The sequence below is a fragment of the Malaclemys terrapin genome, chromosome 3, assembly GCF_027887155.1.
Source record: "Malaclemys terrapin pileata isolate rMalTer1 chromosome 3, rMalTer1.hap1, whole genome shotgun sequence".
Lineage (NCBI taxonomy): Eukaryota > Metazoa > Chordata > Testudines > Emydidae > Malaclemys > Malaclemys terrapin.
This window is the reverse complement of record NC_071507.1, coordinates 19,321,160-19,339,460: the sequence shown is the minus strand read 5'-3', so window position 1 is coordinate 19,339,460 and position 18,301 is coordinate 19,321,160. Positions and strand designations below refer to the sequence as shown.

General features: G+C 43.8%; 1 protein-coding gene across 3 annotated transcripts in view; it reads right to left on the bottom strand.

The window, feature by feature from the left end:
- APLF (aprataxin and PNKP like factor) overlaps positions 1–18,301 on the bottom strand; it is a 103,769-nt gene that overhangs the window by 10,006 nt on the left and 75,462 nt on the right. For 2 of the 3 annotated variants that reach the window (XR_008444484.1, XM_054023854.1), the window contains 2 exons: positions 9,149–9,195; positions 7,012–7,053 (listed from right to left, as the gene is read on the bottom strand). Coding sequence is in view for 2 of the 3 variants with exons in the window: in XM_054023854.1 (XP_053879829.1) it covers positions 7,012–7,053; positions 9,149–9,195 (89 nt within the window). In the remaining variant the exon portion in view is untranslated. Of the gene's footprint in view, positions 1–7,010; positions 7,054–9,148; positions 9,196–18,301 lie in introns of those variants that run through there. The other variant, XM_054023855.1, reaches the window with a different exon arrangement.

Sequence of the window (18,301 nt, the reverse complement as noted above, 5' to 3'; positions counted from 1 at the left end):
TTATTTATATGGCTATAGAACCTTTTACTATTGGTTTTAATTCCCTATGCAAGGTCCAACTCTACATGGCTTTTGGCCTTTCTCACTTTATCCCTATATGACCTCAATAAGGTAGCTTTCCTTGCTAATCCCTCCCATCTTCCACTCCTTGTAGGCTTTCTGCTTTTTCTTAATCACCTCTCTGAGATGCTTGCTCATCCAGCTTGGTCTACAATTCCTGCCTATGAATTTTTTCCCCTTTCTGGGATGCAGGCTTCTGATAGTTTCTACAACTTTGACTTGAAGTAATTCCAGGCCTCCTCCACTTTTAGATCCACAAGTTCTTCAGGCCAATCCACTTCCCTAACTAATTTCCTTAATTTTTTAAAGTTAGCCCTTTTGAAATCAAAAACCCTAGTTACAGATCTATTTTTGTTTGTCCTTCCATTTAATTTAAACTGAATTAGCTCATGATCGCTCAAACCAAGGTTGTCCCCTACAACCATTTCTTCTATGAGGTCCTCACTACTCACCAAAACCAAATCTAAAATGGCATCCCCTCTTGTTGGTTCAGCAACTACTTGATGAAGGAATCCATCAGCTATCACATCCAGGAAAATCATTACTAGCACTTGTCCTCCAGTCTATATCTGGGAAGTTAAAGTCTCCCATGATCACACAATTCCCATTAGTATTTACTTCATTAAAAACGTCTCTATCCATATCCAAATCAGATCCCGGTGGTCTATAGCTCACCCCAAGCACTATCTCAGGAGAGGCTCTAGTAGCTTTCTTCCCCAATGTGATTTTTGCCCAGACATACTCTGTCTTATCCATTCCATCCCTTATTTCTTTGCCGTCTACCTCATCATTGATATACAATGCTACTCCACCACCTTTGCCTTTATTTCTGTCTTTCCTAAACAGCACATATCCTTCAATACCTGTATTCCACTCATGGCTACTATTCCACCATGTTTCTGTTATCCCTATAATATCTGGTTTCACTTCCTGCACCAGTAACTCTAGTTCCTCCATTTTGTTACCTACGCTCCTACCATTGCTGTACAAACATCTTAATTTTTGTTGTTTGGCTTTGCTCACATTCTTTACCCAATTAGGCCCAGACATTCTACCACCAGTGTCACCTATTAGACTGGTATCTACACTACCCTTCCTCCGTATGTCCATTCTCATACCCACGGCTGTATCCTTTCTTACTTCGTTTGCTTTCCTCTCAATGTTAAAATCCAGCGTGGAGATTACCTGGACATCTTCCAACCGTCTCTCCCAAATTCCTAGTTTAAAGTTCTCTTAATCAGTTGTGCCAGACTCCATCCTAGAAGTCTATTTCCCTCCCTGCTCAGGTGAAGTCCATTCCGAGAGAACAGTCCTCTGTCCATGAATGCCTCCCAGTGGCCATACATTCCAAAGCCCTCCTTATAGCACCACTGCCTGAGCCATCTGTTGATTGTCATAATCTTGTCACACCTTTGTTGCCCTTCTCTAGGAACAGGCAGAATCCCACTGAAGATCACCTGAGCCTCGATTTCCTTAAGAGTTTCCCCAGCCTGGCATAGTCTCCCTTGATACGTTCCAGCGAGAATCTAGCCACATCATTTGTTCCCACAAGAAGGACAATCAGTGGATTCTTTCCTGCTCCCATTAGGATCCTCCAATTAGAGGTGAATGGGCATAAATACACCTACAGTGGAGCACCCAAAGGGACACTATTCAAAGAAGCTGCACTTGACAGTAGCTCTATTGTTTTAAGAAATATAAACATATGTTTTGTATCTCTTGGTTAGTGACCTTTGTTCAAAACAAGGGATAAACAATTTAAAACAAATCAACTCATCTTTAGTGACAGCCTTATAAGAGAATGTTAATATTTCACATAGGGATGAAAAATGATAAAGCAGTGTTCCATTTGGTAAGCATTTTAGTGAACCTCTAATTCAGAACACCTTATGAGACATCAATATTTCAGATACAAAATTAAACTTAAGAAAAGCTCAATGGCACATGTATACATGCACACAAAGCGAATTATCTTCAAGTTCTTTAGAACATGGCTTAAGGCAAAAAGGAATACATCAATGTTTTGGGCAGTCAGCCTTTACTGGACAGACTTTAAACAGTTGTAGCTGAAATACTGATTCCTTTTATCTTATTGCCTTTTACCTCTAGGCAATATTAGGGAACTAATTGGTTTAAGTCACTCAGGGTATGTCTACACTACGGGATTAATCCGAATTTAGATAATTCGGATTTGAGAAACAGGTTGTATAAAGTCGAAATGAGTGCGGCCACACTAGCACAGTAATTCGGTGGTGTGCGTCCAAGTACCGGGGCTAGCGTCGATTTCTGCACTGTTGCACTGTGGGTAGCAATTCCATAGCTATCCCATAGTTCCCGCAGTCTCCCGCGCCCATTGGGATTGTGGGTTAAGATCCCAGTGCCTAATGGGACAAAAAACATCGTCGCAGGTGGTTCTGGGTACAGCCTCACTTCCTCCCTCCCTCCCTCCCTGCATGAAAGCAACGGACGGCAGACAACCATTTTCGCGCCTTTTTTCCTGGGTGGGTGAACACTGCAGACTCCATACCACGGCAAGCCTGGAGCCCGCTGAGGTCAAGACAGCACTCATGAATATTGCAAACACCTCGCGCGTTCTCGTGGAGTTTATGCTCAGCCAGGACCAGAAAAACGAGGCGAGGAGGCAGCGGCGGCGGCAGCGCAGCGACAAGCATGATGAGGACATGGACACGGACACGGACACAGAATTCAGTGAAACCACAGGCCCCGGTGCTTTGGAGATCATGTTGTTAATGGGGCAGATTCTATCCATGGAACGCCGATTCTGGGCAAGGGAAACAAGCACAGACTGGTGGGACCGCATAGTGTTGCAGGTCTGGGACGATTCCCAGTGGCTGCGGAACTTTCGCATGCGTAAGGGCACTTTCATGGAACTTTGTGACTTGCTGTCTCCTGCCCTGAAACGCCAGAATACCAAGATGAGAGCAGCCCTCACAGTTGAGAAGCGCGTGGCGATAGCCCTGTGGAAGCTTGCAACGCCAGACAGCTACCGGTCAGTCGGGAATCAATTTGGAGTGGGCAAATCTACGGTGGGGGCTGCTGTGATGCAAGTAGCCAAAGCAATCACTCAGGTGCTGCTACGAAAGTTAGTGACTCTGGGAAATGTGCAGGCTATAGTGGATGGTTTTGCTGCAATGGGATTCCCTAACTGTGGTGGGGCAATAGACGGAACCCATATCCCTATCTTGGCACCGGAGCACCAAGCCACCGAGTACATAAACCGCAAGGGGTACTTTTCAATGGTGCTGCAAGCACTTGTGGATCACCAGGGACGTTTCACCAACATCAACGCGGGCTGGGCGGGAAGGGTTCATGACGCTCGCGTCTTCAGGAACACTACTCTGTTTAAAGGGCTGCAGCAAGGGACTTACTTTCCGGACCAGAAAATAACCGTTGGGGATGTTGAAATGCCCATAGTTATTCTTGGGGACCCAGCCTACCCCTTAATGCCATGGCTTATGAAGCCATACACAGGCAGCCTGGACAGGAGTCAGGAGCTGTTTAACTACAGGCTAAGCAAGTGCAGAATGGTGGTAGAATGTGCATTTGGCCGTTTAAAAGGTCGCTGGCGTTCATTATTGACTCGCTCTGACCTCAGCCAAAGAAATCTCCCCATTGTTATTTCTGCTTGCTGTGTGCTCCACAATCTCTGTGAAAGTAAGGGGGAGACCTTTATGGCGGGGTGGGAGGCTGAGGCAAATCGCCTGGCTGCTGATTACGCGCAGCCAGACACCAGGGCGATTAGAAGATCACACCATGAAGCGCTGTGCATCAGAGAAGCTTTGAAAACCAGTTTCATGGCTGGCCAGGCTACCGTGTGAAATATCTGTTTGTTTCTCCTTCATGAAAACCCTCCCCCTTTACTGACTGATTTTCTGTAAGGAACCCACCCTGCCCCTTCCCCCAGCTTTCTTTCAAACCAAATAAAGTCACTATCATTTAAAAATCATTTATTCTTTATTAATAGATTAGAAAAAGAGGGAGGGAACCCGGGTGGTATTTGGGAGGAGGATTGCTGGGAAGGAAAAAGCCACAAAGAAAAGGTTAAAAAAATGACAGCCTTTTGCTTGGGCTGTCTACTGGGGTGGAATGGGAAGGTGTACGGAGCCTCCCCCCCCGCGTTCTTACACGTCTGAGTGAGGAGGATACGGAACATGGGGAGGGGGGAGGGTGGAACAGGGGCTGAAGCGGCAGTCTGTTTTCCAGCAGCCGTTCCTGAACCTCCACCAGACGCCGGAGCAGCCCCAGCGTTGCATCCTTCATCCTCTGGTCTTCCTGCCGCCATCTCTCATCTCGATCGTCTCTCCTCTCCTCACGTTGGTCCCTCCTCTCCTCACGTTGGTCCCTCCTCTCCTCACGTTCACTGACTTCTTTCCTATACTTTGAAACTGTTTCCTTCCACTCATTCAGATGAGCTCTGTCACTCCTGCTGGATTGCATAATTTCAGAAAACATGTCCTCCCGCGTCGTCTTCTTACGACGCCTTATCTGTGATAACCTTCGGGATGGAGGAGGGAGGCTTGAGGAATTTGCAGCTGCTGTAGGGAGGGGAAAAAAGAGAGAATTGTTTTAAAAGCTACATTTTGCAGAACAATGCTTATACTCTTTCACGGTGACCAACACTGTTCACATTACATAGCACATGTGATTTCTGTGCAAGGTCGCATTTTGCCTCTTAATGCTGAGTGCTTGTGGCTTTGCTGCTAGAGATCACAGGTCTGGGCAACAGAATTCGGCTTGCATGCGGCCATGGTAAGCCATTGTTTTACAGCTTCTGCACCCTCCTTTCCCACATACCAAACATAGCCTGTAGAGTGCTGCAGAAGCCTGGCCAATCTCAGCCAGTTGGGGGGGGGGGGCAGTGTGGGGGGGCTTGTCTGGGCCCCTTCAGGCAAGTAGAGTGCTGCGGTTTTTCTGTTAACATTCAGCAGCACCAGAAAACAAACTAACCCCCCCCCCCCCCCGCCATGAATTCTCTGGGATGATCACGGTACCCCTCCCCCCACCGCATGGCTGGTATATCCCTGCAGGCACCAAACTACCCCCCCCCGCCGCCGACCCCCCCCCCCTCGCCATGAATTCTCTGGGATGATCACGGTACCCTCCCCCCACCGCGTGGCTGGTAACAGGGAAGATCCCTGCTAGCCAAACGCGGAAAACTTCAGGGCCAATTTCCCATCTGCGCTTGGCTAACTGCAGGGAAGGATTTATTTTCCGCCACAGGCAAACAGCCCAGTAGGAACGGCCACCTCTGTCCCCTTAATTAAGTTCCCGTATTTCAACCAGGTTACCAGGAGTGATATCACTCTCCTGAGGATTACACAACAAGATAAAGAACGGATGTTGCTTGAATGCCAGCAAACACCGGGACCATACGCTGCCAGGCTTTGTCAGGCAATGATACCAGATTACTTGCTGCAAGCATGGCGTGGTCAAGTGTCCTACCATGGAGGAGGGAATAAGGATGCACTGCCCAGAAACCTTCTGGCAAGGCTTTCGGAGTACCTCCAGGAGAGCTTCATGGAGATGTCCCTGGAGGATTTCCGCTCCATCCCCAGACACGTTAACAGACTTTTCCAGTAGCTACAGACTTTTCCAGTAGCTGAACTGACCGCGAATGCAAAGTCAGGCAAAGTAATCATTAAAAACCGTTTGCTTTTAAAACAAGTTTTATATTTTAAAAGGTAAACTCACCTGAGGTCCCTTCCATGGGGTCAGAGTCTTGGGTACTGGCTTGGGAGGGTACTTCAGTCAGGGTGATAAAAAGATCCTGGCTGTTGGGGAGAATGGAGTGCTGTGTGCTCTCTGCAAGCTCATCCTCCTCCTCCTCCTCCTCCTCTACCCCATCGGCAGAATCCTCAGGCGTCGAGACTATCCCCGACCCAGAATCCACGAACAAAGGTGGGGTAGTGGTGGCAGCCCCCCCTAGAATTGCATGCAGCTCGGCGTAGTAGCGGCATGTCCGCGGCTCTGACCCGGAGCGACCGTTTGCCTCCTTTGTTTTTTGATAGGCTTGTCTGAGCTCCTTGACCTTCACGCGGCACTGCTCAGAGTCCCTATTGTGGCCTCTCTCCATCATGCCCTTGGAAATTTTTTCAAAAGTTTTTGCATTTCGTCTTTTAGAACGAAGTTCTGCAAGCACTGAATCCTCTCCCCATACAGCGATCAGATCCAGTACCTCCCTCACGGTCCATGCTGGTGCTCTTTTTCGATTATCAGCCTGCATGGTTACCTGTGCTGATGAGGTATCTGTGGTCACCTGTGCTCTCCACGCTGGGCAAACAGGAAATGAAGTTCAAATGTTCGCGGGGCTTTTCCTGTCTACCTGGCCAGTGCATCCGAGTTCGGATTGCTGTCCAGAGCGGTCACAATGATGCACTGTGGGATAGCTCCCGGAGGCCAATACCATCGAATTGCGGCCACACTAACCCTAATTCGAATTGCTAAAATCGATTTTGGCGCTACTCCGCTCGTTGGGGTGGAGTACAGAAATCGATTTAAAGGGCCCTTTACATCGAATTAAATGGCGTCGTTGTGTGGACGGTTACAGGGTTAATTTGAATTAAAGCTGATAAATCCGAATTAAAGTCGTAGTGTAGACCAGGCCTCAGTGTTCATCTTTAAAGTTAAAAGATACTTTGCAGTTTCCAGAGTAAAACTAAGTTTGCTTATCTGGAACACATTTGCATAGAACACCCAATTTAAGGACTGTCACATGCAATACAAAGTGGGGTATTCACTGAAAGAAAATAATGCACTTTCCCCAACTAGAGCCCTAGCAAGTAGCATTCATGATAAAGTGCTTCAATATTACACCATCCTTAACTGAAACCAATACATCTAACCTGATTTGTCTTTCATGTGCATGATTTAAAAAAACCCACCACCACCACAACAGTAACAGGTCCATTAAGAAAATTAGAACTTTCTAACCTCTTTTAGTAGTTTTCTGTCTAGTTCTTCTTGTTTCAGATTCTAAATGGGAAAAAAAAAAGCAATTACCAGGGAAACTACAATCTAGCAGAAATCTGTGACATATCAGTAACTGAGGCTGCAGAAATAAAGAGGACATTCCCACATTTTAACGTAACTGCCATGGTGACTGTATTTACTAGGTATATTTATGTATTTATGAGACTGGTCTTTTTCAGATGACTGACCACTTCCCAAGATAGTAACCCTCTCATGAACACCTTTTCCAGGTTTGATCCCACACCTTTTCTGTTCCAGCAAAGCATATCAATGATTTCACATTGCCCTGGTAGAGCTCACTAGGCCAGGGGTTCTCAATCTTTTTCTTTCTGAGCCGCCTCCCTCCCCCACATGCTATAAAAACTCCACAACCCACCTGTGCCATAACAACTGGTTTTCTGCATATAAAAGCTGGGGTTGGCATTAGCGGGTAGCAAGCAGGGCAATTGCCTGGGGTCCCACGCCACAGGAGCCCCTGTGAAGCTGCATTGCTCATGCTTCGGCCCCTGAGGCAGGGCTCTGGGCTTCAGACCCATGAGGTGGGACTTCGGCTTTCTGCCCTGGGCCACAGCAAATCTCACACTGGCCCTACTTGGCAGATCCCCTGAAACCTGCTTGTGATCCCCCAGGGGACTCTGGACCCCTGGTTGAGAAGCACTGCACTAGGCTGCTGTGTTTGGGCCTCACTTCACTGGATCCTGTGAGCTTTAAGCTTCCTGAGTCTAAACAGAGGCCAGGCACGGTTTCTGGCTGAGGGTTTCTGGGCACACCCTCAGGATACAGATCCTCTGTCCAACAGCCGTTTCAGAGAGCTGAGGCCCTGCAATCCAACTGGCAGGACTCCAAGACTAGTGCCAGCACCCCATAACTCTACCGTTGCTTGAGTACACTCCTTCCCAGAGCTCCAACCCTGTGGGCATGTTGGTTTATTGTTTATCCTTCAGGGACACAACAGCTGAACATTTAAAAAAGTTGCAAATATAGCAATACGCTTGTATGTTTACATTACTTTTTTAGATTATTGTGTTACTGAAATAAAAGACAGGTGCTTGAGGTAATATCTTTTATTGGACCACCTTCTGTTGGTGAAAGACAAGCTTTTGAGTTACACAGAGCTAATTTTTCAGGTCTGGGTCATTGAAATAACTGCAATTTCTCCCGCAGCGATAACGTTGCCGTGATCCCTAACTCTTGGGAAACTCTGAACAGAGTGGCATTACATTTGCATAGTTGTATGAAATTAAAAATCATGCATCGTTTGTATGGTTGATGGATGGATTTATATTTTCTTGAAAAAGCCTAGTACACTTAAAAAAAAATCAAAAAATAAATGTGATAACATTCTTAGAGAAAAATGTCGAACTGCAATATTTTCCAATGCTAAGTGTTCAATAAATCTAATTACTTCAACCTGAAATGCTAGAAAAATAGCTTTTCAATGAATACTTAGATTCCATCCTGATTAAACTCTGTCCAAGTCCCCCAAAGAAAATATGGAACTACTTGGTATCTTAGATGCAGAGAACCACTAGTCTAGAAAAGAGACAAACTTTTTTTTAAACAAACATCACAAGCACTATAGTCTACATTTTTAACTCCTTCTCTCATTGTGCTACTTTCCTCAGATCCCCTGCCAGAAACAAAAAAACCCAAAACCTTTTATTGAGATTGCCCTATCTTAAAAATCAGAATCTCTCAAATTATGGAATTTTTTGTTCCATTAAGTGTTTAGAGTAAAAGCCACCAACTGATTCAAATATCTACTACTTCTTGGTGTTTGTCTGTATGGTATAAAAGCCATGCATGTACATGTCATACTGTTAGCATTTGAACCACCTGGTGAGGTTACTCAGATCAAAAGACATCTAAAATAGTTAGCAGTGAAACAAATCTTAAGTGGAGTAGAAAAGCAATAATCTTTACTGTAGACAACTGCAGGGAAAGAATTAAAGCATTAGGAATGGCAACATTGCAGAGTTGTATAGTAAGTGACAAATACAAATGAGTAAAGCTTAACAGAAGCATAAACAATTTCATACGCCCTTTTAAGTGTGTATCACTGTTTTTATTTTTAAAAGTTTTGAACAAGAGTCTTTACCTGGAGGTGCAGTGTGCTTGTATTCAAGCTTGTGCTGTGGATTCTTCCTGCAAAGAAATAAAAACCAATACAATAAAATCATTTCCGGCCCTTGCATCCCACCTTTCTTCATTCAAGAATTATTCACTGCACAATGGAAGTAATCATCAAATTTTAGGGGATGTGAATGAAATTTAAATTAATCACTATGTAGTTTCAAATCACTTATCTACAGCTCTCTCAATATAATAGTAAAAAGAAACAGCCCCCCCCAAAACCTTTTATGTTACAGTAATCAATATAACTGACTTTAGCTCTCTAGAATCAGCACTCTCATATGTATTTATCTATGGCACTTATAGACCCCCATTACTGTGCCTCAGTGCCTCAAACTTTAAAACTTTAATACAGGGGTTGGCAACGTTTGGCACGCGGCTCGCCAGGGTAAGCACCCTAGCGGGCCGGGCCAGTTTATTTACCTGCTGACGCGGCAGGTTCGGGCGATCGCAGCCCCCACTGGCCGCGGTTCGCTGTCCCAGGCCAATGGGGGGCCGCGGCCAGCACATCCCTCGCCTGCGCCGCTTCTCGCCGCCCCCATTGGCCCAGGATGGCGAACTGTGGCCAGCGGGGGCCGCGATTGGCCGAACCTGCTGCATCAGCATGTAAATAAACTGGCCCGGCCTCCCAGGGTGCTTACCCTGGCGAGCCGCATGCCAAACGTTGCCGACCCCTGCTTTAATATATTCATCTTAGTATTTCCTATTTCATATGATCTTTCAAAAAAGAACTAGATAAATTCTTGGAGGATAGGTCCATCAATGGCTATTAGCCAGGATGGACAGTGATGGTGCCCTAGCCTCTGTCTTCCAGAAGCTGCGAATGGGTGACGGGATGGATCACTTGATGATTACCTGTTCTGTTCATTCCTTCTGGGGCACCTGGCATTGGCCACTGTCAGAAGACAGGACACTGGGCTAGATGGACCTTTGGTCTGATCCAGTATGGCTATTTTTATGTTCTCATCACCTGCACTTTACAGATGGAGATCTGAGGCACACAGAGAATAAGTGACTTGCCCAAAGTCACACAGGAAGTCTGTGACAGAGCAGGAAACTGAACCCAGGCCTCCCAAGTCTTTGGCTAGTGTCCTAATCACGGCACCATCCTTCCCCTACATGCCTCATTTGTTCAGCACAGTTTGTTCACCATTTTCAGAAGCAGAATAGGTCCATGTTTGTGACACTCTGTACCTCAAAATAGCACCCTGAAACCCCCATATTCATCACTGTGATATGATTATATGTTTTGTACAATGCATGCCTTGTGAGGTATCATTTAAAAAGTCATTTTCAAATCATTTGATTTGCTAAACATTAATATCCTGTTGGGTTGTATGTACTATCATTGTATGTGAAGTTATGAAGTGTCGCTATATGTGGTACTGAGATGTCTGTGTACTGTGGATGTCGATGTAAGTGCAGTTTCTCTCAGAGACTTGTAGCTTGACATTAGCATCATAGTGTGAGAGACAGCCCAGACTGGTGGGTTTGGAGGGCTCTGAAGACCCATCACAATGTTGATTTATTAAGAGCCATAATTGGTTATGCATTTCCCAGACTCTTTTACATGAGTTCCAATGCCCAACCCATCCACATACCCTACAAAAGGGGCAGGAAATATATTTTTAAAAGGCTAAAGCTAGCCATATAATACTATAAATGTCTGACTTCAGCAAGGAATAGGCACAACTATTTTTAAACAAGTTAATCATTTTACATTTTAATGACTTATTACATTTAAGTTTCACACATGTCAAAGAGGATTCAACTTCAAATGCCATTGTAGACAGTGTTCATGTGCTGAATATTCTGCAGGAAGTGTACACACTGAAAAAAATCCCCCATAAAGTGGACTGGAAACAGACTCTAAAAACACTATGGCAGGGTTTTTTGTTTATCATCTTTTACAGATTTCTATGCAAATATGCTCCATTTACAAGTAAAAACTATTTTTCCTCTCAATTACCAGCTCCAAGAATCAGTCAAGCAGGCACCCAAGATAAGTTTTTGTTTGTTTTTTCTAATCACCAGCAATACAGCACTTGAAGTCAATGGGATCACTCGTGTTCATGTACTTTGCTGGATCAGAGCTAGAGTACTCCGCATCGTGCAGGAATGAACCTTAATTAGTAAACCAATATTAAGAATTATATTTTGTTTAGAATTTAATTTCACAGCAGTGCTCTCAACTTTCCCTTGAGGTTGTTTTCAAATCTCATTAAAATCAATAAGAAATAACTTAAGAGTGTTAATAGCAGAGATCAATGCAAGGGAGGAAGAAGATGGTTCGTTAGCTCTATGTAGAAATATGGTGGTAGATAAAAATAAAATCACCTCCCACTTCACAAGAAAAAAAAATATCAAGATTAATTTTCTTCCCCTTCTGCATCTTAAATCTTTTGCTATAATTAGTGGTCTTTATAGAACCTGTGAGAAGGGAGAATTGTTTACTCAACTTGCACACTGAGAAACAGGAAAAATAAAGAGTGGCAATCACATACAATTGACTGGAATTTTTATTACAGATGTCACAAAGCTTCTAGAGTCATAAAAACACTGCAAAAAAAAATAATAATAATGCAAGATCCTGAAAGCCTGCACCATGAATCACAGGGGACCCTGTACGTAGAGGACAGTGTTTACCTTTAATAATGAAACTAAAACAGTGTGAAACCACAAAGTATGAAACAAATGATATCTGGCCTACAGAGGAAATGCAATATGTACAACTAGAATACAGCCTGAAACAGCATATTCGCTCAAAAGTGCAATTTTGAAGACAACAGTAACTTTTCATTAAATCTGTTTAATGTAGGACATTCGATCTGCAGTCTGTAATTCTAGTTTCTACCGTTCTTTGTTCATGAATATCCCTAAACAAACTATGTAAACCTGTCCTCCTCACTGAATTTATTGCTAACACAGAAACTTTCCAGTGATTTCAATGGCCTTTGGATCAGGTCTACAATTCTGAGAGCCAAACTGTAGCCTCCCATGGTAAAGTCAAGAGGACTCTTAAAATTTCATGAGATTCAGTATGTGGTGTTTGCTGTGAAGGCTCCCCTCTGGAGGGAAACATTACAGGACCTCCAGAACCAGAGGATCTGAGGAGCAAAAAGGTCTAAATCCACAGATCTTGGGGTCTCCTTGAGCTTTGTTCGTCCATTCTGCTCCCCAAAACAGCTTCCCCCCCTTTTCAGAAACTACATTGTACTGTCAGTCAATGCAGTGGAACCCACTGCCTTTGGGAAAAAGACTAATGGCCTAAGGATAATAGACCATATAGGAAGGCCTAATTTTCCTAACCAGAGTCTTGCTAAGAGAATAAGTCTACTTCGACTTGTTTTGGGAACTTGGACTTCTACTAATAGGTTCACAGACTGTTTAGAGATAACGTGTTCCTGGACTACAAAAAAAACATTATCCAGATAAGAAAAAGTCCTGACATGTGTGAGGGTTTTGGAGGAAAACCATGGAAAGTTCCAGGAGTCCATCACGTGACCAGTGGTAACCTATGGATGACAGAGATATAATATAAAGGACTCCAAGAGTGGGGGCTTCCTCCCTTCTCATTTGATGGTGTCTGCCCCTTTTCTTTTGGTTTTCTTATTTTCCACTCAAAGTTGTAGAGTGATAGCCAACTAACACAAGTAACATTCCGTACAAGACAGTGTTTTTTTCAGTTGTTGTTAGGGTTGCCAACTTTCTAATCGCACAAAACCGAACACCCCTGCCCCGCCTCTTCCCTAAGGCCCAACTCCTCCTCCAAGGCCCCATCCCCGCTCACTCCATCCCCCCTCTCTCCATCGTTCACTCTTCCCAACCCTCACTCACTTTCACCGGGCTGGGGCAGGAGCTCTGGGGGCGAGGGTTCCAGCTGGGGGTGAGGGCTCTTTGGTGGGGCCAGGGATGAGGGGCTTGGGGTGCATGAGAGCGCTCTGGGCTGGGGTTTGGGTGAGGGAGGGGACGAGGGCTCCGGGCTGGGGCCAAGGGGTTTGGAGTGCAGGAGGGAGCTCAGGGATGCGGCAGGGGTGTGGGAAGGTTTGCGGGGTCTGGGGTGGGGCCGAGGATGAGGAGTTTCGGGTATACGAGTGGGATCTGGGAGGGAGTTTGGAGTGCAGGAGGGAGCTCAGGGTTGGGGTGGGAGGTTGGGGAGGGGGATGCGGGCTCTGGGAGGGAGTTTGGGTGCACATGGCAGCTCAGGGCTGGGGCAGGGGCTTGGGGACCAGACGGCGCTTATCTTAGGGTGCTCCAGGAAACGTCCAGCATGTCCAGCTCCTAGGCGGAGAGGCCAGGGGGCTCTGCGCACTGTCCAGAAACCACGGCCAATGGGAGCTGCAGAGCCAGTGCTCAGGGAGGGGGCAGTGTGCGGAACCTCCCTGGCTGCCCCTGCACTGAGAAGCAGACATGCCGGCCACTTCCGGGATTCACAGGGAGCTTGCCTTAGCCCCGCTGCGCTGCCAACTGGACTTTTAGCAGCCTGTTCAGCAATGCTGACCAGAGCAGGCAAGGTCTCTTTTCGACCGGGAATTCTGGTCAAAAAACGGATACCTGGCAACCCTAGTTGTTGATGGATGTTATCTCATTGTTTTCCCATCTCCCTCCACCCAGCTACTACACCTATTTAATCTTACTTCTGTTATTTCAGAAAGACTAACTTTCTGTTGAAACAACCTAATTGTCTTAATATACAGTACTAGTGTCAGTTTCTTTTTAACAGTGTTTAACAAGTTTTCATAGTGAAGCAGTTTATGATAATAGTTTATACAGTTTAATATTTTCAGAACTTCACACTACATTTTTAGGCACATATGAAGGGACATTTAAGTTAAGCCATGTTCACTTAGATGTGCTGTCAATTACACATGAGGCTTTTCAGAAAAACATGCATGAGTCCAATTTTACAATAAAAATTTGTTTTTAAAACACCGAAGTCTCACTTTTGTGTCATACTGAAAAGTGTATTTTGCCAAATTATCTTTATTGTGCTTTGTTCTACAATTTATACCAGGGTCCAACAATATCACTGTATTTCTCAGCAGACAGAAAAACAGACTATTTCCAGTTGCATTTAACATTTTCTGTTTTACTAATCATTTAAACAGTGTTCCTATATACAGAACATTTTTCAGGACAACTAATGATTTTGGGTCAGATTTTCAGAGATGCCGAGCACCCACAGCAATGATTAACTTTAGTTGGAACCGATAGTGCTCAGTGCCTCTAAAAATACACGCAATAGACAAAAACACAGGCTTGTACTCGATGGCATAGGAAAATGATTATCTGAACTTCAACTATTCAAGATTCGGGTTTTCTGAATTTTAGATATACACCTCTACCTCGATAGAAGGGTGTCCTCGGGAGCCAAAAAATCTTACCGCATTATAGGTGAAACTGCGTTATATCGAACTTGCTTTGATTGACCGGAGTGCGCAGCCCCGCCCCGCCCCCCCGGAGCACTGCTTTACCGCGTTATATCTGAATTCGTGTTATATCAGGTCACGTTATATCGGGGTAGAGGTGTATGTCATCCAAGTCAGATAGTTGAGATGAACCTGTGTTCAGAAGTTTTAGACTTTGTATAGTTTGAAATTAGTGTAACTCTTCAATATGTACCTATTCAGGATTTTTTAAGGAGTGAATTTAGGGCTTGTGAGTAGTTGCTGAATTAATACCTGGAGACTTTATTCAGCTACAGAATAGGCAGTGGTAATGTAAGCTTCCCAGCAGTACCTCCTCCCTGCAACAAGAACATACTTCCAGGGTGAAAGGGAGGTTTCCATACTCCAGTTACACATGGCCACCTCAGAATACAGTCAATGGCAGCAGCAGTGCTGTTGGGGAAACTTCATGAGCCAGAGCCTGATAATAGAAGCAATGCCGCTCATCACTATGTACCCAGTTCAAATCCAACTCAAGATGGTATATGCCAAAAGCAGTTACCATACAATTGTTGCACCAGTGGCTAGATGAAATGAGATTGTGGTTTCAATTCAATTCTTACTGGAAAGATGATCCGGCTGTTCTGGGATCCTCATTTAAGTCACAGCAAGTTGTTTTGATGCAAATGCTCAGATGACAATTCTCAAGACTACATTATAAAGAGACATCAGTGAGACGTGGCTGCTTTAAATCTTGCATTAACAGATATAGCTATTCTGTAACTGAGTACCAAAAATATTTTGGGAGTTCACATTCATTTTATATCCACACTTGACTATGTAAGTGATTTTGTCAATTATAATTTGAGGATGGATCAAATGCATCTTCCACCTTGCCAGCCCAGGGCGCCTCACCTGCATTGCATTTACTCATCAATTTTTATTCCATAGTTAAAAATTTATGTTGACCCAAATTTTAAAACTCCTATTCCATCCTTACTCGGGCAAAGCTACGGACGTCAATGAGTTTTGCCTGCATGAGAACCATGTTAAAATGAACTAAGGACATTCAGTTTTAGCCTCATTTGTATGCACTTTTTTAAATTTGAAGTTCACGTCCACCTTAAGTATTCTTAAACGAAAGTGTGTTGTAACTCGGGATGTAAATACCATTTAAAAAATTAACCGTTTAAATGATTAAAAATATTTTGTTTAACCCATTAAAGGACTGGCTGGTGCGGGGCCGCTGGGGCCGGCCGGCCCGGGGGTTAACGGTTCAGGCAGGTTAACACCTTACATCCTTAGTTGTAACTAATCTTGGGCTCAACTATTTTGTAAAAATAGCTAAGGCTTTTTAAACAAAGGCTTGACAAAGTAGCTTCCAGTATTAATTGGCTCCCCACAGAAAAAGCCTAAGGCAATTCAACTGCATGCATTTTTGAACAAAATTCAAGGAAAACAACTCAGCCATATATCACTAGGATGTTTCTTTGTTTTTTAAACAAATTATTGAAACCCACATTTCTCAATAATGATGAGTGCACATCGCTAGGCATGTGATATTATTTGTTATTTATGACACCTAGTCACATTTGCTATTAGTTGAAGCTTTAATATAATCTACAAAAAACATTCTTGCTATAAAAACTGCCTTGTGAATCCCTGTTGCTCAACTAATCTAATTTTCTTTAATTTCACAGAAAAAAGTCTAGGTATTCTCTAAAAAGCACTTATTTGAATTTATCAAACAAAGAGAAGAAGCAGTTTATTTGATTTGTGATTTTGTAACTACTGTTTCCCAAAATATCAGATTTCAAGGAAGTCTGAAGCACAGAGTGATATTTAACTGAATGAAAACTCTGTTGCCAAAACACTAGAGGAGTAAGTCAATGACTTCTGAAGTGCTATATTCAAGACTAGATCTATATATACACACACACACTGAGAATGAAACCCACAATATCGAATGGATTGGATTTGTCACAGAGAATACAAGATTCTCACTATCGTTCATATGGAAGCAGAGGTAATCACCGATAAAATTCAAGGGAGTTGAATTAGTGAATCTTTGATTGTAGTGGCTCCAAGTATTTGCATTGTTCTCCTGTACTTCATTGCCTAATACAAGATTTGTTTATGCCTTCTCAAATGTTTTACTTGAGTTTGCTGAAAAATGTGGTGAATGTCAAACAACAAGTTTATGGCATTATTAGTTCATATACACTGAATGCCAGAATTTGAAAATTCGTATTTGTCACCTGTATTTTTTCCAATTGATTAAATAACTGCTGTTTTATAGCTCATTCTGCCTTCCAGTAACTATTCACTAAACTGTCCAAAAGAGAAAGAAGTTCACTTGTTGGCAGGCAATAACCTCTTCATAAGGGACACTTCCAAAATAAGTTAACTATAACTTTAATTTATTCAAGAAAAATCCCTGTATCACATCATTGTGGTTTTATTAGCTTAGAAAAGCCGTAGACAGCACACACATCTTGAAACCTCTAACAGTCTCAAGTCTTAAAATTCAGGAAGAAAAACAAAGTTATTCCTGCCCTTATCTACAGGTCAAAATAACAAGAAATTAAGCTGGCTTGGTAAGAATAAAATATGGTAATAGTAAAGCCATTTTGCTGATTAAGAAACAATAATATTTACAATGTACAGAAAGAACTGACTGAGTTTTAATCTGATGAATGTTTACTAAATAAAGGAATACATATTTATCATTACCCTTGGGGAAGAATGTTTGTCTCTTCATTTAATGAACTTCAGGTACAAAGCATATTCCACTGTAATTTGTCAAGACAGCATAATTATACACCAGGGGTCGGCAACGTTCGGCACGCGGCTTGCCTGGGTAAGCACCCTGGCGGGCCGGGCCAGTTTTATTTACCTGCTGACGCGGCAGGTTCGTCCGATCGCAGCCCCCACTGGCTGCGGTTCGCTGTCCCGGGCCCATGGGGGCGGCCAGAAGCCGCGGCCAGCACATAGCTCGCCCGCGCCGCTTCTCGCCACCCCCATTGGCCCGGGACGGTGAACTGCGGCCAGTGGGGGACGCGATCGGCCGAACCTGCCGCATCAGCATGTAAATAAAACTGGCCAGGCCCGCCAGGGTGCTTACCCTGGCGAGCCGCGTGCCGAACGTTGCCGACCCCTGTTATACACCTATGATTCCTTCTGGTAAGTTTACTGAAGTTTTGTTACAGCCGGTAGCAAAGCTGCAAGGGAATTAATAAAAAATACTGTATGAATGAAATTAACTTGCACTCTTAATCTCTCTCATTTCAATGTAATTTTTATTCAAGTTAAACTTCACAAGTGACAAGCAACAATCTCTTGTCCCTTTATTGTGAAGCCAGTAAAAGAATGTACAGAAATATAACTTCTGTACAACTGATAAAATGCAAATAGCATTAAATATCAAAGAGGCATGCATAATTAAATTATATTCATTCAGTTAAAGAAAGAAAAATTAATACAACCAACTACAATTGTAGCATAGCTTTATTTATTTGTGTTAACTTAGCACCTAAAATGTGAACTGAGATGCAAGTCCCATGCACACCAGCCTCTATACCTACAAATATTATTGCCACTGTGGACTCCTACAAAAGTTCTGTGGCCCTCCAGGGACACTTTATGCAAACGAAAACAACCAGGAGTCCGGTGGCACCTTAAAGACTAACAGATTTATTTGGGCCTAAGCTTTTGTGGGTAAAAAACCTTGC